The 20,114-nt window shown below is 60.8% G+C and overlaps 1 protein-coding gene and 1 long non-coding RNA gene across 12 annotated transcripts in view; one reads left to right on the top strand and one right to left on the bottom strand.

Moving 5' to 3' along the window:
• Window positions 1-766: 766 nt before the first annotated feature.
• Window positions 767-8,745, bottom strand: LOC138423228 (uncharacterized). The gene is made up of 3 exons (XR_011250185.1): window positions 8,277-8,745; window positions 6,906-7,077; window positions 767-1,507 (listed from the first exon to the last, which is right to left on the bottom strand). It is a non-coding gene; the product is annotated as an uncharacterized lncRNA (long non-coding RNA).
• Window positions 8,746-10,971: 2,226 nt separating this feature from the next.
• The window catches only part of PACS2 (phosphofurin acidic cluster sorting protein 2), a 61,123-nt gene continuing 51,980 nt past the window's right edge, over window positions 10,972-20,114 (top strand). For 7 of the 11 annotated variants that reach the window (XR_011250182.1, XR_011250183.1, XR_011250184.1 and 4 more), the window contains exon 1: window positions 10,993-11,290. Coding sequence is in view for 8 of the 11 variants with exons in the window: in XM_069558886.1 (XP_069414987.1) it covers window positions 11,172-11,290 (119 nt within the window). In the remaining 3 variants the exon portion in view is untranslated. Of the gene's footprint in view, window positions 11,291-20,114 lie in introns of all 11 variants that reach the window. The other 4 variants (XM_069558889.1, XM_069558891.1, XM_069558893.1 and 1 more) reach the window with 3 other exon arrangements.

The raw sequence follows: 20,114 nt of genomic DNA on the forward strand, positions 1-20,114 counted from the left end.
CTGGAGGCCTGCCCAGCTGCAGGACCCCACGTGTCATGTGTGGACTCTGGAGGTGGGGACCTGGGCGGGGCTTGGTGAGTGTCTGGGAGCGTGGGGCGCTTGAGGGACCCTGCGGCTTGGCCACTGCCCCGTGTCAGGGACACAAACGGGAGCAGCCGGGCGGCTGGAGAGGGGACAGGGCCTGCGGGGGCGCTGCACACGTCCAGGGTGCGGCCTGGAGCCCCGGGTCCCTGCTCTGCAGCTTCAGGGCTCATTCCCTGCGTGGCTTCTCTGCTTGCACCGTTTCTGTTGAAAAATTCTGGGTTTTTGCATTTTGTTGCACTTCCAAGGCAAGGTGCAGTTCTTTTCCTGCTGCTGCTGCTAGCCGCTTCAGTCGTGTCCGACTCTGTGCGACCCCACAGATGGCAGCCCACCAGGCTCCCCCCTCCCTGGGATTCTCCAGGCAAGAACACTGGAGTGGGTTGCCATTTCCTTCTCCAGTGCGTGAAAGTGAAAAGTGAAAGGGAAGTCGCTCAGTCGTGTCCGACTCTTAGCGACCCCATGGACTGCAGCCCGCCAGGCTCCTTCATCCATAGGATTTTCCAGGCAAGAGTACTGGAGTGGGGTGCCATTGCCTTCTCCGTTTCTTTTCCTAAATGCTTTAAAAATTTTTAAATCTCTTTCTAGGATTCCAATTACACCCATGTTGGATTTTTCCTGTGTCCTCTATGCCTGTGTGTCTTTATACTTGTTTTTCTCTCCTTGTTCCCATCTGGGTATTTTCTACTTACATAATTTCCATTTCACTAATCCTCTCTTCTGCTGTGTGTGATCTGCTTTTAAAACCATCTATTCAGTTGTTCACAGGTCTTATTCTATGTATTTTTACCTCTTTTTTCCCCCTTCCTGTTTCCAACTGAGTATTTTGTACTTACATAATTTCCATTTCACTAATCCTCTCTTCTGCTGTGTGTGATCTGCTTTTAAAACCATCTATTCTGTTATTCATTTCAGCTATTTTACATTTCAGTTCTAGAATTTCCAAATTTTTCTTTTACTTTAGATTTCAATTCTCTGATGAAATTCTCCATTTTTTTCCCATTGATTTTCTCAAACATATTAATCAGATTTTAAGGTTCATTCTAATCATTCCAGTATTGGTGAGCTATGGATTTACATCTGTGATTTTTCTTGGCTTGTGTGAAACTTTTCTGGTGCACCTGGTAATTTTGGAATAAATGATGACCCCTATGAAGAGAAACCTCGAGGTTCTGGGAGATGCTTTTGTTATTTAGAGAGAGTTTCCTTACGTCAGTCACATGGGTGGGGGCCCGTACTTGACAGAATCCCAAGCTTTACTCCAGGCTTTGTAGGGCTCTCTGTCTTCCTGCTTCTCGGGCACCTTCTGGCAAAGGCCGTCGTGTCAGCTTATCATCTCACCACACTGCCCTGAAGCAACTCTCGAGTATTTGACAGCAGGTGGACAGGGAACGCTTTGCTGCAGGGCTTGCACCTGGACAGACATCTCCTGCAGCAACAAAACACAAAGGAACCGTAAGGGACTGAAAATAACTGCGTGCAGGCACAGTTCAGCCAAATTAGGGACGAGACACAAAAAGGCCAGAAGCCCACAGGCTGCTTCCGAAGAGCCAGCAGCAAAAGCAGGGCGTCAGGAACAAAGGCCAGGAACTGCACACACCCGCTGTGTGCCCAGGCTCAGCCGCTCAGCCGTGTCCGACTCCTTGCAACCCTGAGGACGACAGCCCGCCAAGCTCCTCTGTCCATGGGATCCTCCAGGCAAGAACGCCTCCTCCAGGGCATCTTCTCGACCCGGGATCAAGCCTGTGTCTCCTGTAGCTCCTGCCTGGCAGGCAGATTCTTTACGGCTGAGTCACCGGGGAAGCCCCAAGCTCCCTGACCAGGGATCAAATCCAAACCCGGGCCCACCACAGTGAAAGAGCCGAGTCCTAAACACTGGACGCCCAGGGAATTCCCCCAGCTTCTGAGGGAACACACGCGTCAGGGCTGACTGGAGCCCTGTCCAGAGGCCTGGGAGGCAGGCACGGCCTCTGCGCTGTCCCTCGGTCTCCCTCCAGGCAGCCCGCATCTCCCGCAATGGAGCTTGTGCACACATTCTGGCCTGAATTTCTCGTCTGGCCTCTCATCATTTCTATTGATTGAGGAGGCCAAGAGCCCGGGTGGGTCACGCCCATGTCACACTTCCCCACGGGCGGCAGTCAGCACAGGTGAGAGGACCAGGCTGGGCACCAGGCTTTCATCACTTCACCTGAAAATCACCAGCCCCGTGCCTGTGGGCAGGGTCTCTGAGCTTTGGTCTCGCCCTCTGCATACCAGAGGCGATGGGGCCTCCATCCCAGCACCGCACCAGGCAGGCAGTGGCGATGGCAGAGCCCCGTCGCTGCCTGTCCTGCTCACCCCCATCAGGTCCACTGGGGGTGGGGCAGTCCATCGTTCACTGCAGAAGCCATGGGCCAGCACCCGCATGTCCCACCTCCTGGGTTCCACCCACCCCCGCGGGCAGAAGGGGATCCCTTGTGTGGCAGGTCAGCTGGTCAGCAGTCACCTGCCTCCCCTGGATCTCTCTGTTCCTTCCCGGGGATGGAGTGGACAGCAGCCTGACCCCTTTGTACAGCTCCTTCCAGGCCTGAGCTCTGCAGCACGCCGGTCAGCTGCTGAGCCACAGGCACCTGGGATGGCCTCAGGTACGGTGAGCAAAAGCAGGAGCAGGAGAGAGGCTGTGGCTGCTGCCTTCGGGGACAGAGCCTTTCCAGGTGCCATCTGCTCCACTGTTGGCAGGACCTGCACGTGGGATGTGCCGAGGGGCCAGGGAGAGGAATGGCCGGCAGCTCAGCAACCTAGGAGTCACCTGGCCTCACCAGGGAAAGCAGTCAACGCGGCGCGATTCCTGCCCTGGCCTGGAGGGGCTGGACTTGGCACAAACAGAGCGTCTAGGAGCACCGGGGCTGCTGCGCGCTTTGGCCTCGAGACTGCCTTCGGCCAAGGTGTTGCCTCCGCCGAGCACCCCGAGGCCCCCCTGAAGGTGTCACACTCAGGGTCCGGAGCGTCTGAGAGGGGAGGACGGGCTGCCCCGTGTGGCCCCCTGGATGTCCTCACGTCTCGAAGCCTCGGTTGACCCCTATGACCTCAATGTGTGTCTCAAGAAGGAAAGGGCCTGGGGAGGGGACCGTCGTTCTGGGTAAGAGCAATCGACATGCAACGTGATTAGAATAGCTGGACCTTTTTTTTTTTTAGATGAACCTGTTTTCCCAAACCCCTAGTTTACTGCAAACTTTAGCATTACGTATAAACACATAATCTTCCCCAAAGAGGAAGATGCCAACTAGTTACGATTACAGAAAAGCCCAGCATGGCCAAAAAATCAAATAAATAAATAGAATTTTAAAAAGTGAAACAACAAAGCGACCCCCTTCACGGCCTGTCGGGGGCTCTCACTGGCCTGCAGTGCCTGGAATTCTGTGGGCGTCCAGACGCTCTCCCGTTTTTCCCCTGTGTTTGTTTTGCTTTCTGTCCTGCGTCTCCCCCTCAGGAGTTTTGTCCTTTCTCCCGGGAGACCATGGGTTTCCACGCCTGAGCTGGCGTTCCCTCCGCTCTTCGCATCCACCCTAAACCCGAGGGGTCACCAGGTCACTCTGGTCACCCCCTGCGGCTCTCAGTGGCCAGCCGGCCCCCTGCCCCCTGGGCAGCAGAGGCACACTCCTGGTGCCCCAGCCGTCCCGCTGCCACTGACACCAATCGCAGAAAAACACTGTGTCCCTCAAGTGTCTTCTCGCTCAAAACTGCACAAAGCCCGGCATTTGGGGCCTACCTCCACTGCCCTGACTTTATTTCTTCTGCTTGAAAAATAATGTTGCTTCTCAGTTCCAAAATCATGTTTTCATGTTTACTAATTGTGAAACATTATAGAAACAAACACGAGTAAAATGCTAAGGAAACCCAGAAGTCACTCCCAGGTTAATCTGGCCAGCACTGACGTTGAGGCGGACTCGTGGGCACGGCCACTGCTGCGTCCCAAGCTTCGTGAATTATCCGGGAGCGTCCACCGTCGGCTTCTGTATTAGGGCCTTGCTATTTACTTTCCTTTTCCAACATTTAACTCTTTTTTTTAAAATTTTTGGTTGTGCTGGTCTTCACTGCTGGGCACAGGCTTTCTCCGCTTGCAGAGAGCGGGGACTTTTCCCACTGCGGCGGCGGCCCTTGCTACAGAGCGCCAGCCCGGGACACACAGGCTTCAGCAGTCGCGACACACAGACTTAACTGCCCCATAGCACGTGGAGTCTTCCAGACCAGGAATCAAATCTGTGTCCCCTGCACTGACAGGCGGATTCTTAACCGCCGGACCCCCAGCGAAGTCCCGCCAACATGGAAGTCTTGTACTGGCTTATCGTGACACAGTTTCCATCGTGGGAACACAGGGAAGTATCAAAATGCAACTGCAGAGGTGCCCCTTCTTCTCGGGGCCCAGAACAACCCCTGGTAAGCAGGGAGGGCTCCTAGGCGTTATCCTGACCCCAGGTGAGCTGTCTATTGAGCTACACAACCTGGTTTTCCAGGCATCACGTGTGCGAGCTTTCCCCACGCGGTTACAGATGCACGACCGCCCATTTCACCGGAGCCTTTATGTTCCACGGGCTGCAAATTCCGTTTGAACCACAGACGCTGCCATTATTTTCCTTGCACAATTAATACATTTTCACCGTAAAGAAAATATGAGATAAAGAGAAGCAAAAAAGCAAAGCTCAATCAACTGAATTCTCTCCAGAGAGATAATTTCTTAACACTTCGGATTCGCTTCTAACCTTCCGTGTTTTCCTTGTACATTGAGAGGTCTTTTACATGTATGATCACTTACATGTAAATGTATTTTTACATGAACGTGCATTTACACACGATAAGTTAACCAAATAGGGTTGCGTTATGCAGTCTCTTTTAGGCCATGTTTTAACTGACCGTCTCGCACAGCTGTATGTTCCAAGGGGTAGCTGCGTGGCGGCTGACCTGACCTAGCCTGGCTCTGCCACCCTGGACTTGACTCCACGCTTCACTCTCAGAAGCCCCGCTGGCCGGGTGCCCAGCATTCAGACTCCACAGGTCAGAGGTGACCCAGGAGCCGCTCACCTAGGTGGCCGCAGGGCAGTGCCACTTGCCACGTCCTGGGCTCCTGCTCCCTCCCCTGGCGTCCCTCCAGGGCAGCTGCTCTGGGGCAGGGCACCCACTTCCTGCCTGCACCAATACAGGGTCTCGAGGTCCGCTCCTTCAACTCTCAGCACAGAGTAGGCGTCTCTGTGCGGGAACTTCGATTCCAGGGATGCCAGCCAACCCGCCCCCATCTTCTGGAATCTTCTGGAACACCTTCTCTGTCTGCGTGGCAATCTGTAGGTGTAGGTGGCGATTATGTACCCAGGGTCCCACCCTGGGCCTACCCTACACACGACAGACGTTCCCCTCCGGTTTGCCCTTTGACTCTGCTGACAGCGGAATTTGGGCTTTGGAGACAGTGCCCAGCTGCCAGCAAGCGACCTCCTCGAGTCTGTGCTCAGAGTCCCCTCGAGTCTGGAGGCTGCTCTGCCGTACTCGATGCTTTTTCCTTTGTCGTCCACCTGGGTGTCACGGAGACATCATATATATGGATATAGACGCGTTTATTTATTTATTTGCACCAGATCTTACTGCATCTTCACTGTGGCACAGGAGCTCTTAGTCGCCGTGTGTGAAATCTAGTTCCCTGAACAGGGATCGAACCCCCGGATTGGAGCGTGGTGCCTTAGCCAGTGGCCACCAGGGAAGTCCCCACGCTGGCGTTTTGCACAGGGGAGGCTCACACCTGATGGTCTAGCAAACAGCCTTGAGGAGAGCGGTCCTCCCGCCTGCTCTGGCTACCGGTTGCCTCTTGGACCCTTGCCGAGACAGGTGTGGTTCTGACCACGGCTATCACACAAGACCCCAAAACACTGGCTAGGAGAGCACCCCCTGCCGAAAGCCTGCTAGTCGTGGTGCCCGCAGCCTCGCCCGCCTCTCCTGGGCCTTCTGGGCAGCAGCCCCCAGGTTTGCACCTGCCCCTGCAGCTGACCCGCGACAGGGCGGAGCAGCCACCAGAGTCACCCTGACCCCCGTGTGAGGAGGCCCAGGACCATGTCTCGGGCACAAGCTCGTGCTTGTTCTTCCAGCTGAAGTTCAGTGTTAGTTTTTTAACCTCTGTAGCAGTCGGAGGTCTCCAGAGACGCGGACGAGGGGCCTGTGCGCCCCCAGGGAGGTTTACTGTGAGGACTTGGCTCCTGTGATGACGGAGGCTGAGAAGCCCCACGAGCTGCTGCCGCAGGCTGGGGACCCAGGAAGCAGGCGGTGTGAGTCACCCCACGTCCAGAGGCCTGAGGACCCGGGGACAGGGGAGGGGGTGACACCAGCTTAACGCCGGGGCAGGTGCAGAAGGGCAAACCCCATCTTCCTCCACCTTCTGTTCTATCCAGACCCTCAGTGGATGGATGAGCTCCACCCACCCTCGGGGGGGACCTGCCCTGGGGAGGCCCACCCGCACTGGGGGGGCACCTGTGTTACTGAGACCACCCGTTCCAGTGCGGAGCTCACCAGAAACCCCCTCACATACACCCAGAAACTGCTTAACCTGGGCATCCGTGGCCAGTCGGGTGGACACAAAATTACCCATAGGTCCCTGCAGTGACCGCCTGGGGCCTGTTCATTTGCAGGGAGCACTTGATGAGCCCTTCCCAAAGAAGACTCCCCCTAGCATCATGGCCCACACACGTAGATACGCCTTTAGAGCAGCAGGCCCCGACCTTCCAGGCACCAGGGACCGATTTGCGGGAAGCAGTTTTTCCATAGACCAGGATGAGCAGGGATGGTTTCAGGATGACACAGCGTGCGCTCACCGTGCTCTTTGTTTCTGATCTAATGTTGCCGCTGATCCGACAGGAGGTACCAGTCCACGGCCTGGAGGTCCACAACCAAGCTGCAGGCTCCTAGCTTTTGCTGGAAGGCAGGGAGATGGGGTCTCTCCTCTGGGGGCCCCATGTCCAGCCACAGACTGAGAGCTCTGTCCCTCTGGAAGAGGAAAGGAGAGATTCACGGGGCTTTATCGTCTGCTGTTTCTGGGGGTGAACAACAAACATCTCCACATCCTACAGCCTGTAACGGTCCCAGTTCTGCCGAGTTATAGCGCTTTTCCCAGCTCTTCTCTCACATTTTCTCAGGATATAACCAAATTCTATTAATAATCATGGCATAACTTCTTCCCTCCCTCTAAAACACGAGCTCTTATGAACGTCTTAAGGGCTAATCTGACCACTTTAATGGGTTGCCACGTACATGCTTTCCTACGTACATGATGTTGGCCTAAACCCCGCCCCAAATGGACCCCTATGTAAGCAGGCTGCGCTACATCCAAACCACAGAGTGCCCATGCACGCTTAGTTGCCCAGTTGTGTCCAACTCTTTGTGACCCCATGGATGTAGCCCACCAGGGCCCTTTGTCCACTGGATTTTCCAGGCAAGAATACTGGAGTGGATTGCCATTCCCTTCTCCAGGGGATCTTCCCAACCCAGGGATCGCACCCAGGTCTCCTGCATTGCATCTGTAACCATCTGTCTGATGGTTAGATAGCATCACAGACTCAATGAACATGAGTTATGAGCAACTCTGGGAGATGGAGAAGGACAGGGAAGCCTGGCAGGCTGCAGTTCGTGGGGTGGCAAAGAGTCAGACACGACTGAGTGACTGAAAAACAACTCGGGGGATAGATGCTGGGCGCCCCCTGGGTCGCGAAGCTCAGCCAGGGTGGACAGCTTGTGTCTGAATCTCTACCCCTATGTTGAATACCAATGGCTGGAGGGCCAGGGCTACCCTCGAGCTGAGTCCACCGCCCCTGTGGCTCTTGTGCCAGGTAGGGGCCGTCCCACCTGCCTGGAGCAACTCAGACAGGCCTCCCCTCCAGGGTCCCCAGCGCCACGGCCCTGCGGCGTGAGGGTGCGTCTCCTTGGCCGTCCTGTCCTCTGCCCGGCCCGCTGTGCACTCCCCGTCCGATCACAGTGGTGGTGCCTCTGCCCCACCACGACTTCCACCCACAGGCCTGGATGGGACACAGGCCACGTCAAGGGGGTTCTGCCCGGAGCTTGGGCAGGCCAGGGTCTTGTCCCGCTCCGTGAGCGGCTTCCCAGCACCGCCCAGGGGAGAGGAGATGCCCGCCAAGCTGCCGTCCAGCTGAGCAGGTGCCTGAGTCCTGCAGGAGGCGCTGGCTGCTCACCTGACCGGCTGGAGCCGCTCCAAAGACCCCTAGGCCGAGGAGCAAGCCCGCCTCCTCCGGGTCCGCGCTCCCGGGTTTGCGGCGCTCCCGGCGCAAGAAGACGTGCCGCGCGGCTCCCGCGGGAGAGCAGTGCCGCGGCGTCCGCACACGGAGGGGAGCTTCTTGCCGGCAGGGGCCGCGAGGCCTCCCACGCCTGGGGCGATTCATTTTAACTCAGCGGGTGGGATCGCACGGAGGCGGCTGCCGGTTGCTACGTGATCCCCTCTTTCCGCATCGGGGCTTCCAGCCTGCAGGTGTCCTAGCCGGCCCTTTGGAAAGCCGAGGCCTTAAGGCGTCTGAGAACCTTGGCAGGCAGGTGGCGCACTGTCAGGGTCTCAGCACAGGGGTTCAGGGTGCCCTCCTGGGACCTCAGTGCTCTGGACAACCCCGTCCTCCAGCTGCCTCCCGAGCAATGCCACCCCAGTCGTCCAGAGAGTTCCTCTTTAGCCAAGTTCCTGTTTTACAGAAACAGCCATTCAAAAGGAGAGCGGTGCTCCCAACATTAGTGTGTGCGTCAGGGGCCGGGAGTGTGTCAGGCTGCACCACCCCGAGGGGCGTCCTCCCAGCCTTTGGGGCGCTCACCCCAAAGTCCAGTCATTTTCAGATACAGGGAATGGCGATGCATGGGACAGGTTCTGACGTGGAAGTGACTCTGACCCCAAAGCGAGATGTCCACTACTCCGCACCACCATTCATAAACAGAAAGTGTAAACAGAGCCACAGGTAGAGAGCACACAGCGCCCCTCTAGTCTCTCCCTCCCCACCTCGCAGGAGTTAAGCCTTTCCCCTCCTTCCCAGCTGGAGGACCAGGTTGTCCAGAGCACTCAGGTCCCAGGAGGGCAGCTCTGGACTAGACTGTGAACCCACCCCTGGCTCCTCCCACTAGGGGCGGCATAACTGCCTGTGCCTCAGGGTCCCCATCCGTAAAATGGGACGAGACAGAGCTGCTTGGCCCACGAAGGGCTCACAGTGACGCAGGGCACAGCTGGTACTGAGCCCTCTCATCTGTGGTTTAGTCACCCCGAATTTCCTCACTTGACCCCCAGGTATAGTCCTCTCTTGGGTGAGATGTCAGAGCACACAAAGTGTCCGGTGGCCCCTTCATCTCAGGCCACTGCACCTCTCGCTGCCTGGCACCACCGCAGGCTGAACACTGAGGTCAGTGGGCCCCTGTCCTCACAGGGGGCTGCTACGTGGTCTCTGGACGTCCCCTCCCCCACCTCGGAGGTATGAGACCCGCAGGCACTCTGCCTGGCAGGAGCTGCGATGTAAGGCAACACCCAGTCAGCTGGCCAGGGACAGCCAGCCCCGCGTGGCTCTCAGCTGCACCCCACCAAAGGTGCGGGAACATGTGGGGAACACAGGTTCTCTTGTTCTCTCTGAAGTGCCACCCCGGCTTTAAGCAGCCACAGCTGTTTGCAGCTCCAGAGAGGGAGTCAGAGCTGGAGGCGAGCTCTTACAAAGTGGGGGAGCCAGCGTGGGGCCCGCTGCAGGAGAAAGAGCCCACAGGGGCGCTGGAGGGTAAACCCCAAGGGGAGTCGGTTTGCTGGGGCTGGGCTTGTTTCAGTAGACAACGATTCACAGACCGGAGCAGGGAGGAAAGCAGCTGTGCATACTGTGGCTACAAAGAAGCAGAAGAGATGCCGGAACAGCTTTTCCTAAATCCCAGCAGCAGGATCTGGTGACTGACCAGAACCGCGGCCAAGAGGAGGGGGGAGGGGACCCCTCCTTGGGCCCCCAAAACGAGATGCTCTTTTCGAGGACCTTTCCTGACCTCCGCTACCCCGCTGGCCCAGTGGGCAGCTCTGGTCACTGCCTCCTTGTCTGGGTCCCCGAGTTCACTGGGAGCCCCACACCAAGGGCCGCCTCTGCTCCCAGTCATTTGCTCTCCAGTGTCATCTGTAAAAACCGCAGAAAGGGCATGGTGGATAATAGGGAGGCTGAGGCAGACAGAGGACACTCCAGAGGGGATTTGCGGAGGAGCACACCGAGCCCCTGGCGCCCCAGTGCGCCCGCGGGCAGCAGCTCGGGGTTGGGGAGGGCGATGCGGCTGGCCCCCCGCAACCCCGGTGTTCCGGCTCCACGTCCCGCCCAGGCGATCCGCCGGGGGAGTCAGGACGGGGGGGAGGGCGCGAGGGGACCCCGGAGGCACAAGGCGGGTTCGCGGGGTGGGCGAGGCTCCGGAGGACTCCAGGGCCGCGGGCGCCTGGCGGGTGGTCCAGACAGTCCGGGCCGAGGACACGGGGCACGGCCAGGAAAGGGGGGGTCAGGGGACGCGGGGAGCGCGTGGGAGCGAGCAGACTCGGGGATGCATAGCTCTGGGGGTCGGGGACTCGCGGAGGCCGGGGCGGGGGCTGCGGGGCTCAGGGTCGCGGGAGGACCCTGGGGTCCCTCCAGCCCCTCCCTGCCGCCCCCGGGGGGCGGGGCGCGGCGCTCTGGGCGGGGCCTGTGCGCAGGCGCGGGGGCGCGCTCCCGCGGGCCGCGGCGGGTGGGGGGCGCCTCCTGGGTCGCCGGCGGGAGGGGGCGCGCGAACCTCACTTCCGGTGAGCCCTCCGTGGGCCGTGATTGGGCACGAGTCGGCGAGAGCGCGCGCGCCCAGCCAATGGGCGGCGGCGGCGCGGGCGGGGGCGGGCGCGCGCGGCGGGCGCGCGCGCGCGCGGGGCGGGGCGGGGCGGGGCGGCCGCAGCCTGGTCGCCGCCCGCGGGCCTGTCCGACGCCCGCCCGGCCGGCCCCGCCGCCCGGCAGCCATGTGACCGCGCCGCCGCCCTCCGCGCGCCTGGCCAGCCCGCCCGCCCGCCGCGCGTCCGCGGCCCGGCCGCAGCCCAGGCCGCCGAGGGAGCGGCGGGGGCCGGCGCCATGGCCGAGCGGGGCCGCCTGGGCCTGGCCGGCGCGCCCGCCGCGCTCAACACGCCGGTGCCCATGAACCTGTTCGCCACCTGGGAGGTGGACGGCTCCAGCCCCAGCTGCGTGCCCAGGTACGCCGCCCGCCCGCCGCTTTGTTCCCGCGCGCACCTGCCGGCCTCTGGGACCGGCCCCCGGGGACCTCGCGCCCGGGCCCCCGCCCGGGCCTGCACCCTCGCCCGGCCTCCCGGGACCTGCACACCGGGCCCGCCCCGCGGGCCGTGCACCGGGCCCGTCCACCCTGGGGTCCCCGCTTGGGACCGACCACCCCGGGACCCCCACCGGGGGCCTGCCCCGGGGGCCGTCCGCTCCGGGATCCCCACCCCGGGCCGTGGCCTTGGCGCCCCACGTCGGGCGCGCGCCTTCTCTGCGCGCGAGCCCGGACGCGTGGATGGTCCCTGAGGTTTCGGTCCAGTGCAGCCGAGGAAGCGGCGCCGGCTCTCTGAGGCCCCGCGTGGTCCCCCGGGCTCTCGCGGGCTCTCACCTGGCTCGCGCACGACCGGCATCCTTGCACCTGCCTACGGTGCGGTGTCGGTGGAGTTGACTTAGGGTGTGGCGTCTCCTCTCTCCACCGGGTACCATACATTTCCTTTTGCGTCCGGCCGCACTGTCACGCCTGAGTGGCCTGGGAGTCACTCTCGGGGCGCGCAGTGTGCAGGAGGACACGCATATCCCGGACCGCAGCTGTACTGCTTCGCCCTTCGTCCTTCTGAGGGTCTGGGCCTAGCCCTCTGTCCTGCTGGCGGGAGCGTCCGCCCTTTCTGTTTGCACTGTGCTTTGCAATTTGGGGACTTTCCTGGACACAAACACTGCTCCTTGCATCAGGCCATCGCCAGAGATGCTGCCCTCTTCACTTGGTGGGGAAGCGTCCTGTCCCCAGCAGTATAGCTGGAGGAGGCTCACCCATGGGGCAGCGCTGTGGCCAGCCCCTGCTTCTCCTGACAGCTGGAAGCTCTGTGGGTTTTTTTCCCAATCAGTGGTCCTTCCTGAGGAAGCTCCCAGGCTGAGGGGGAGAGAGACAAGAGTCATGCCGGGGCCTAGTTCTGCAGTGGACACCAGGCCACGATGGCTGCGGGCAGGCAGCCAGGAAGCGCTCTCCCTGGGGAGACCTCTGGCGGGACCAGAGGCCGTGGCCGTGTGTGCGGAGGGGGCTCTGCTGCGGCGCCTTCAACAGGTGTGCAGGGCAGGTGCTGGGCACGCAGAGGTGCCGGGGCGCCCTCCCAAGCGCGGGGCTGCAGCTCAGGGTGTGGCTGTGCCCAGTGGAAGGCTGGGTGCTTCCCGGCCTCTGTGGGCCTCTGGGAGGGTGGGGTGTTCGCAGGCCGTCTGCCTGCGTGCCTCCTCTTTGGGAGGTCTCACCTGCCCAGGCCTGGTCTCCACCCTCCTCTCTCCCGTCTTGGCATTGGGCCCAGTGTTGGGTCATGCTGGAACCCCCCCCCCCACAGTGTTCCTTCTCTCTGCTGTCATTGTTGGCACCCCCCCCCCGCCAGACCTCTTGCTCTCCCTGGGGGCACAGATGCCCCCCTCCTGGCGCGTACATACACCCTCCCTCCCCCCGGAACTAGGAGTGCAGCCTCCTGGGGCTCTGAGGAGACCACTGAGGTTTTAACCAGAGTGAGGAAGGGAGGCATGGAGCTGGCCTAGGACGCCCACCCTACTGTGTGTGTGCGGGGAGGGGCGGGATAGGGGGTGGGGGCCAGGCAGCGCCAGGGGTCGGAGTTCCACAGCTCTGCCTGGGGGGCGGTGTGGGGCACGGAGGGCAGGGCAGGCAGGTTGTTCTGTGGGTATGGGGCCCAGCGGCCGTAGGGTGGGTGGGCGCAGAGCACCCCTGCCCGTACCAGCGCAGCCCTCCCCGTGGGTGCTGCCGGCCCCACTGTCCCCCTGGAGCAGGCCTCCAGGCAGGCTGCCCACCCTGCCTGCTTGGAGACTGGGTGCAGAGCACCGCTCTGTGCGTGTGCTCGGCACGCGCCCGCTCTAACCGCTGGAGCTGCAGGCTGTGGGTGCTCACTGGGCCCCATGAGGCAGCGGTGCGTCTCCGCTCTGTCTCAACGCTGTGGCCAGCCCCCGGTTGGACTGGTGGTGAACCCACTCCGGGGCCTTCCCGCACTGGCAGTGGCGTTTGGGGGGAGCGTTTGCTCGGTGTTACTACCAGGAGGCTTCCCGGAGCGGCTGTGCCAGCTCACCCCCACTGGCGTCCCCATTGCTCTGCATTCTTGCCAGCACTGCCTGACTTTTAATCACTGCCAATCTGGTGGGTGTGAAATGGTATTGTGGTTCTAATTTGAATTTCTCTGATTACTGATGTAGGCCCCTTGTACCTCCCCGTCAGCGAAATTCTTGTTCATCGCTCTTGCCAGTTTTTTCCTCCTGCTTTATCCCCCGACTTGAGCCTCCGTGGGTTTTTAAGGGCCAGTAATTCCTTTTCAGCACTGTGTTGAAAGCACCCTCTTCTCTGCAAGGCCATGGTGCCACCCAAGGTGCGCCTGGTGTTGGCCTTGGTCTTGTCCTGTGGTCTGTCCTCCCCGGGGCTGTTGGGAGAGCTCTCTGCTCTCCCTGGGAGCTGCTGCCAGGCCCGCGGGGGCTGCAGCAGAGGCAGGCTCGGTTTCCTGCATTGCCTTGGGGCACAGACTGCACCCCCTGCAGTGCCCCTCAGCCCTGGTGTCCCACTGCCCCTGCTCCCGCGGGGATCCCCTGAGCAGCCTCCTGCCGCACCCCCACCCACCGGTCTGGGGCATTTTGAACCCTTGCACTTGCCCCCTCATGTTCTGTGCTGCTGAGGTCTCACAGGGTCAGATCTCTCTGCAGGCTCACTGAGCGCTCGCGTTCCTGTGGCCCCTCCTGTCGGCGCCCTCGCCTGGCTCACCCTCCGAAGGGGCTGCAGCTGGAGCGCGAGCTTTGGCGTCTGCGTGCTGGGCCCGCTGCAGCCTGCGGCTGGGCGAGTGCCGGTTGCCCGGGCCACGGCTGCGCTGTGGGCCCCGCGCCCCAGGCGTCGCCCACCCGGCGTTCTGTGCAGGCCCTGTGCTCCCCCGCCTTTTCACCTTCAGCCACTTTGGAGGCTGTGCTGGGGTTTCTCCGCGGGGGCGCGCCAGGCACATGTAGCGTGCGGGCGCTGGGTGTGATCAGACTCTCAGAGCCGGGCGTCGTCCTGCTCCTTTCCCTGCCGATGTGGGTCTTCCAGCATTAAACCTGCCTCTCCCTCTTGGAAACATAGCAGCGTGCTAGCGTGGTGGTGCCCTGGTCCCCTTCCCGCAGGCAGGTAGATGGGATCAGACTTTGCCCAGGACGTCGCATCTCTGCCTGGGGTCTGTAATCTGCTCATCTGCTGCCCTTATCCGATTTTGATGCCAAGATACCTGCATGTGTCTGTGTGAAGCAGGAGCTGTTTGTTCTCTGAACGTCCGGGCGACGGTGAGGGTGCCGGTCAGGGGCCTGACTCCAGGTTGCTTTGGGCCAGGGGTGGCTCCTGACTTGGCTGCTTTAATGTCTGCAGAATCCCCATCCCTGCCTTTCAGTTAGCTTTAGAAACAGATCTTTCTGTGAATTTGTCCATTTTTTCCTGATTTTCAACTTGATTGGCAAAAGGTTGTTCCAAATGTTCTTTTTCTGAAAGAATGCCTGCAGGGCCTGTGGAGCTCTCCCCTTCCGGTCCCTTCCGTTGGCCGTGCGGGTGGGCGTCCACGCGCGGGTGCATCTCACCAGGGGTCCCTCAGGCGTGTTTTTTAATGGACGTTCACACCTTCCTTTCCGTCCACGCTCTTTGTCTCTGTCACGTGCGCGTGTTCCGATCTCTTTAAGGTGCACTCACAGCTCCTCCCTCCTCCTCCTTGCCTTCCGTGCTTGGTTTCTGATCACTCGCGTATTCGTTTGCCTTTGGCCGCACTGGGCCCTGGTCGCTGCGCGGGCTTCCCTGGTTGGGGTGTGCGGGGCTCCTCTGCACCGCGGCGGGCGGGCGCCTCCCTGCAGTGGTCTCTCCTGGCGCCGAGTGCGGGCTTAGTTGCCCTGCAGCGTGTGGCGTCTTCCCAGACCAGAGATCAAGCCGGTGTCCCCTGCACTGGTAGGTGGGTTCTTAACCGGATAACCAGGGAAGTCCCTTTTGTAAAATTTTAAAGCTGCAAAATAAGTAATGTTTTGACTGCATTTCACAAGCTTTTATGCGTAGAGTTGTTGAGTTTAAAATCTTTTAAAAAATTTTCCGTTTTTCCTTCTTTAACACGGTGGGATATTTCAAAGTTTCTTTGTATCCAGACTTGCTTCTATTATTTTTCCATCGCTGAAGTTGTTTCTTCTCTTTTGATTGTTCCTGACTTAGTTGTGTTGTGGTCACAGAGGGTGGTCAGTGTGACCCCAGGTCCGTAGGGTGTTTCAGGACTTGCTCTGGGGCTCCGTTTGAAGCCAGCGTTCGTGCGTGTTCTGCTTGTCGTGAAGAGGGCTGTGCGTTTGGCACTTGGTGGTGCCACGTTTGATGCCTGTCCCTGTGGGTCATGCTCGGCTTACAGTGTCTTCAAGGCTTGTTACCTTTCTTGTCTACTTGGGAAGCAGGGAAGAGTCTCCGAGCCTGGAGGGGGCTGTCTGTTCCCCCTGGAGCTCTGTCTTCAGATCGCAGCCCTGTGGAGTCACAGGCCCCGAGTGCTCACGGCTGACTCGGCACCCATTGGAGCTTCTCCTCCTGGGAGACTTGGTGGCGGCACCGCGCTCAGCTGTCTGTGGGAGATGCCCACCTGCGTGTCTCCCGCCTTGTGTCTCTAAGCTTTCCTGTGTCCTCACATGTTGCCTGCCTGCGTGTCTCTCCCGCCGTGTCTCTTTAAGCTTTCCTGAGTCCTCGTACGCTGGCTGTGTGCTTTTTATTTGGCACCATCTAGATTTCATTTTCGTTTGATCTGACAGTCTCTATTCTTTAATCAGGACATTCAGTCCGTTGTTATTTGTCTAAGTTGCTGGCGGTTGGGTTCATGCCTACCACTGCGTTTTTGTCCTTAGGATCCTTTTTTTCCCTAAGTTTCTCTTTTTCGTTGTACCTTACTGTGCACCTTCCATTTCTTATTAGTTTGAAACTTGTCCCTATTTCTGTCCCTTTCGTGGTGACCGTGTACATTGCGTGCTTGCTGTTGTGTTTCAGAGTCAACTGTAAATTGTTTTCCTGAACAACAGAGGGACCTTAGACCACAGTGTTCTGACCTGTCAGGTTCACGTTCACATGCTTTTGTTTAGAGCATTTTAACGTCTTTTTGAGCCCATACGAGATTATTGTTATTACTTTCTATTGTTGCTGCTAGGTCGCTTCAGTCGTATCCGACTCTGTGCGACCCCATAGACAGCCCACCAGGCTCCACCGTCCCTGGGTTTCTCCAGGCAAGAACACTGGAGTGGGTTGCCATTTCCTTCTCCAGTGCATGAAAGTGAAAAGTGAAAGTGAGGTCGCTCAGTCGTGTCCGACTCTTAGCGACCCCATGGACTGCAGCCCTCCAGGCTTTTCCGTCCATGGCGTTTTCCAGGCAAGAGCACTGGAGTGGGTGCCATTGCCTTCTCTGTTTCTATTGGTAATACTCGATTAATCTCAAAGCTCACCGCTTTTTAAATCCCTTTTGCATCTTGGAAGTGAGAAGTGAAAGTCGCTCAGTCGTGTCTGACTCCGTGCAACGTCATGGGCTATGCAGTCCAAGGGGTTCTCCAGGCCAGAACACTGGCGTGGGCGGCCTCTCCTTTCTCCAGGGGATCTTCCCGGCCCAGGAATAGAACCGGGGTCTCCTGCACTACAGGCCAGTTCTTTACCAGCTGAGCTACCAGGGAATCCCCGTTTTCCCTCCTTCTTCTGTCTGAGAATGCATCTTTAGGACTTTCTTTAGTGAGGACCCGCAGACAGCTCATCGTCTTTCAGTGTGTCTGAGGTGTTCTCCGCTGTCCCAGGGGTGTCCTGCCGGCCCCGGGGTCCCCGGTGGCGTCTCCCCAGCCCGGCTCTCAGCTGGGCTCTCGTGAGGCCAGCATCAGTCGCGTGCGCCTGGCTCGAAGGTCTGTCCTCCTCCCCGGTGGCTCTGCGGCCACCTCTTTGGTGTCCGGGGGCGGGGGGCGGGGGCCGGTTCTCTTGTGTGCCTGAGCTGGGGTCAGTGGGCTCTGGGTTCTGGGCGGTGGTTCTCCTGAGTTGGGGTCAGTGGGCTCTGGGTGGGTGGTTTTCCTGAGTTGGGGTCACTGGGCTCTGGGGCGGGTGGTTTTCCTGAGTTGGGGTCTCTGGGCTCTGGGGCAGGTGGTTTTCCTGAGTTGGGGTCCCTGGGCTCTGGGCGGTGGTTCTCCTGAGTTGGGGTCATTGGGCTCTGGGCTCTGGGTGGGTGGTCCTCCTTAGTTGGGGTCATTGGGCTCTGGGCTCTGGGGCAGGTGGTTTTCCTGAGTTGTGGTCACTGGGCTCTGGGTGGGTGGTTTTCCTGAGCTGGGGTCCCTGGGCTCTGGGCGGTGGTTCTCCTGAGTTGGGGTCATTGGGCTCTGGGCTCTGAGGCAGGTGGTTCTCCTGAGTTGGGGTCCCTGGGCTCTGGGCAGTTGGTTCTCCTGAGTTGGGGTCATTGGGCTCTGGGCTCTGGGTGGTGGTTTTCCTGAGTTGGGGTCACTGGGCTCTGGGTGGTGGTTTTCCTGAGTCGGGGTCACTGGGCTCTGGGTGGGTGGTTTTCCTGAGTTGGGGTCACTTGCCTCTGGGCTCTGGGTGGGTGGTTCTCATGAGTCCCGGAAAGCTCTCAGGCGCTCTCCTCTCCCCGGCTCTCGCCTTGCCTCTGGACCCGGTGGGCGTGCGGTTCCCCTTTCCTCTGGTGTCACAGACTGGCCGCCAGGCAGGCTGTGCGCCTCCCTGTTTCAGCAGCCAGTCCTCATCCCTCCTCCCTGTGGAAACGTGTCCGCGCTGCTCGGCACCCCAGCCTGCAGGAGGGCCTGCGCGCGGGTGGGATGGGCTGTCCCCTTTGCGGGCAGAGCCGTGATGGAGCGGTGCTGGGCAGGTGCCTGTGGCTGAGCATGAGGCCGAGTTTGGAGTTCCTGGGAGGCCGTGGATCTGTTTGGTGGGCGTGGATTTAGCTGGAGGCTGAGGGCGTTTGGATGTGGGTGGGGTGGGGAGGGCAGGTCGGGGTTGAGAGTGGGCTGGGCTTTTGGGGCTCTCAAGAGGTGCGAGCTGCGCTGAGGGGAGACCTGGGCATCTGGCCTCAGCCGTCGAGGCCTGCGGATGGGTCTCGGGGGAGGCCCGGCCCCTTGCCGTGGTCACCGCCTTTCCTGCCCCCACGATGGCAGTGCCAGGCCCCGCGCACACCTGGGCGGTGGGCTGCTCCCCCAGCAGGTGGCAAGGTGGGCTCAGTGCTGAGAAGTGCGGCCTTCGAGGGTGAGTGTGGAAGGAGGCAGCTGCTTGAGGCAGGCGGTGTCTCCCGTGACGCTTTGCGATGGGCAGTCAGCTGCTTGGGCCCTGCTCACGGGCACACTGCCCTTCCTGTCTTCCCAGGATCCAGGCATCAACCCTGGCTCCCCTCCCCCCAGCGTGGTGGGTGAGGGGGGCCTTGTGCAGGTGGGCGGGGCTGGGGTCTGCCTCAGAGAGCAGTCTGGAGAGTGGGGGTCTCTGCACGTGGAGGCTCTAGATCGGGTCTTGGGGATCCCTTGGGAGCCTGAGCGTCACTTGCTGTGGCCAGAGTGACCCGTGGCCGCCGAGGTAGGGGTGCTCGGGCAGGTGGGCGGCAGGACGGGACCCTCTGAGGCCGTGTCCTGGCACCGCTGCCCACCCAGGCCCCACCGGCCCGGCGTGGCCCCCACGGGCACGGCCTGGGCCCGTTGGACGTTGCAGTCCGGCCCCTGGGCTTCCGGCTTCGGTGGGAATTGGCTTACAGCTGTTCCTGCCGGCGCTGGGTATTTTGGGCTCCAGGATACGGAGGGCGGTGAGTGCGTGAGCCGCTGGCCCCTCCCAGCACCTGTGCCTGGTGCCTGACAGTGGCCGAGAGCCGCCCCAGAATAGCGCGGGTGTCTCTGGAAGCTGAGTCCCGTTCTCCCCCGAAGCGGCCTCGGCCGGGGAGCTTTGTGGAGGCCCAGGACGCGTTGCGAGGACCTCCGTGCCTGTGAAACAGGGTTTCCGGTGAAGCTCTGTGTGCTCCACGTGGCCCCGCCCGCTGCTGTGCCCCCGGGGTGAGAGGTGCACATCCTCCGGGAGCCCCTCAGCGCGGCGGGCACGCAGCAGCCGCTCTGCTGGGCTGGTCTTTCTCCCCCTTGGAGGTCAGGCCAAGGTCCAGGGTCTCCTGCACAGTCAGGCCAGCTTGGGTCCTGGCGGCGCCTGGAGCTGCGCGGTGACGGGGACGCTGTGCACTGGGCGTGCCTACTCTCCTTCCTGTCGGGCCCGCGGCGGCTGGCTGGTCCCCGCTGCCCCACCGGCCTTCCGTCCTCTCCCCAGCCAGGCCATGGCGCCTCCCTGCTGTGGGGCTGCCCCCAACTGTTCTCAGGAGGGGTGCTCCTGGCGGCCTGCACCTTTGTCCCACTGGCGGGGCGTGGGGAAGCAGCGGAGGGGCTGGGACTCGTGAGGTCTGCAGGAGGGGCTCAGGTCTCCAGCAGCGAGGGCCCCCAGTGGCCGGCACAGAGTGGGGCTCCCTGGCCTGGCCTCTTCTGCTCGGGCAGACGTGCCGGTCTCTCAGCCAAGCGGTCTCCCATCCCGGCTCTGTTTCCAGCTTCCGTGGGGTGGTTCCCGCCCAGCAGGGGCAGCCCTGTGTGCACACGAGGCCGGAGCAGAGCCGTGTGGGCTCGGGTGTCGCTGCCCCTGAAGACAGAGCGCTGTAGGTGGGGTGCCCCTCAGAGGCACTGCCCTTTGCCCAAACGTGGCTGTGAGCTTCGGTGGCCTGGGTTCTGGCTGCCTCTGCCCTCAGCCACCTGAACAGGCCGCGTCCTGCCTCCTGTTGGCACTGG

This window comes from Ovis canadensis, chromosome 18 (assembly GCF_042477335.2).
Source record: "Ovis canadensis isolate MfBH-ARS-UI-01 breed Bighorn chromosome 18, ARS-UI_OviCan_v2, whole genome shotgun sequence".
NCBI lineage: Eukaryota > Metazoa > Chordata > Mammalia > Artiodactyla > Bovidae > Ovis > Ovis canadensis.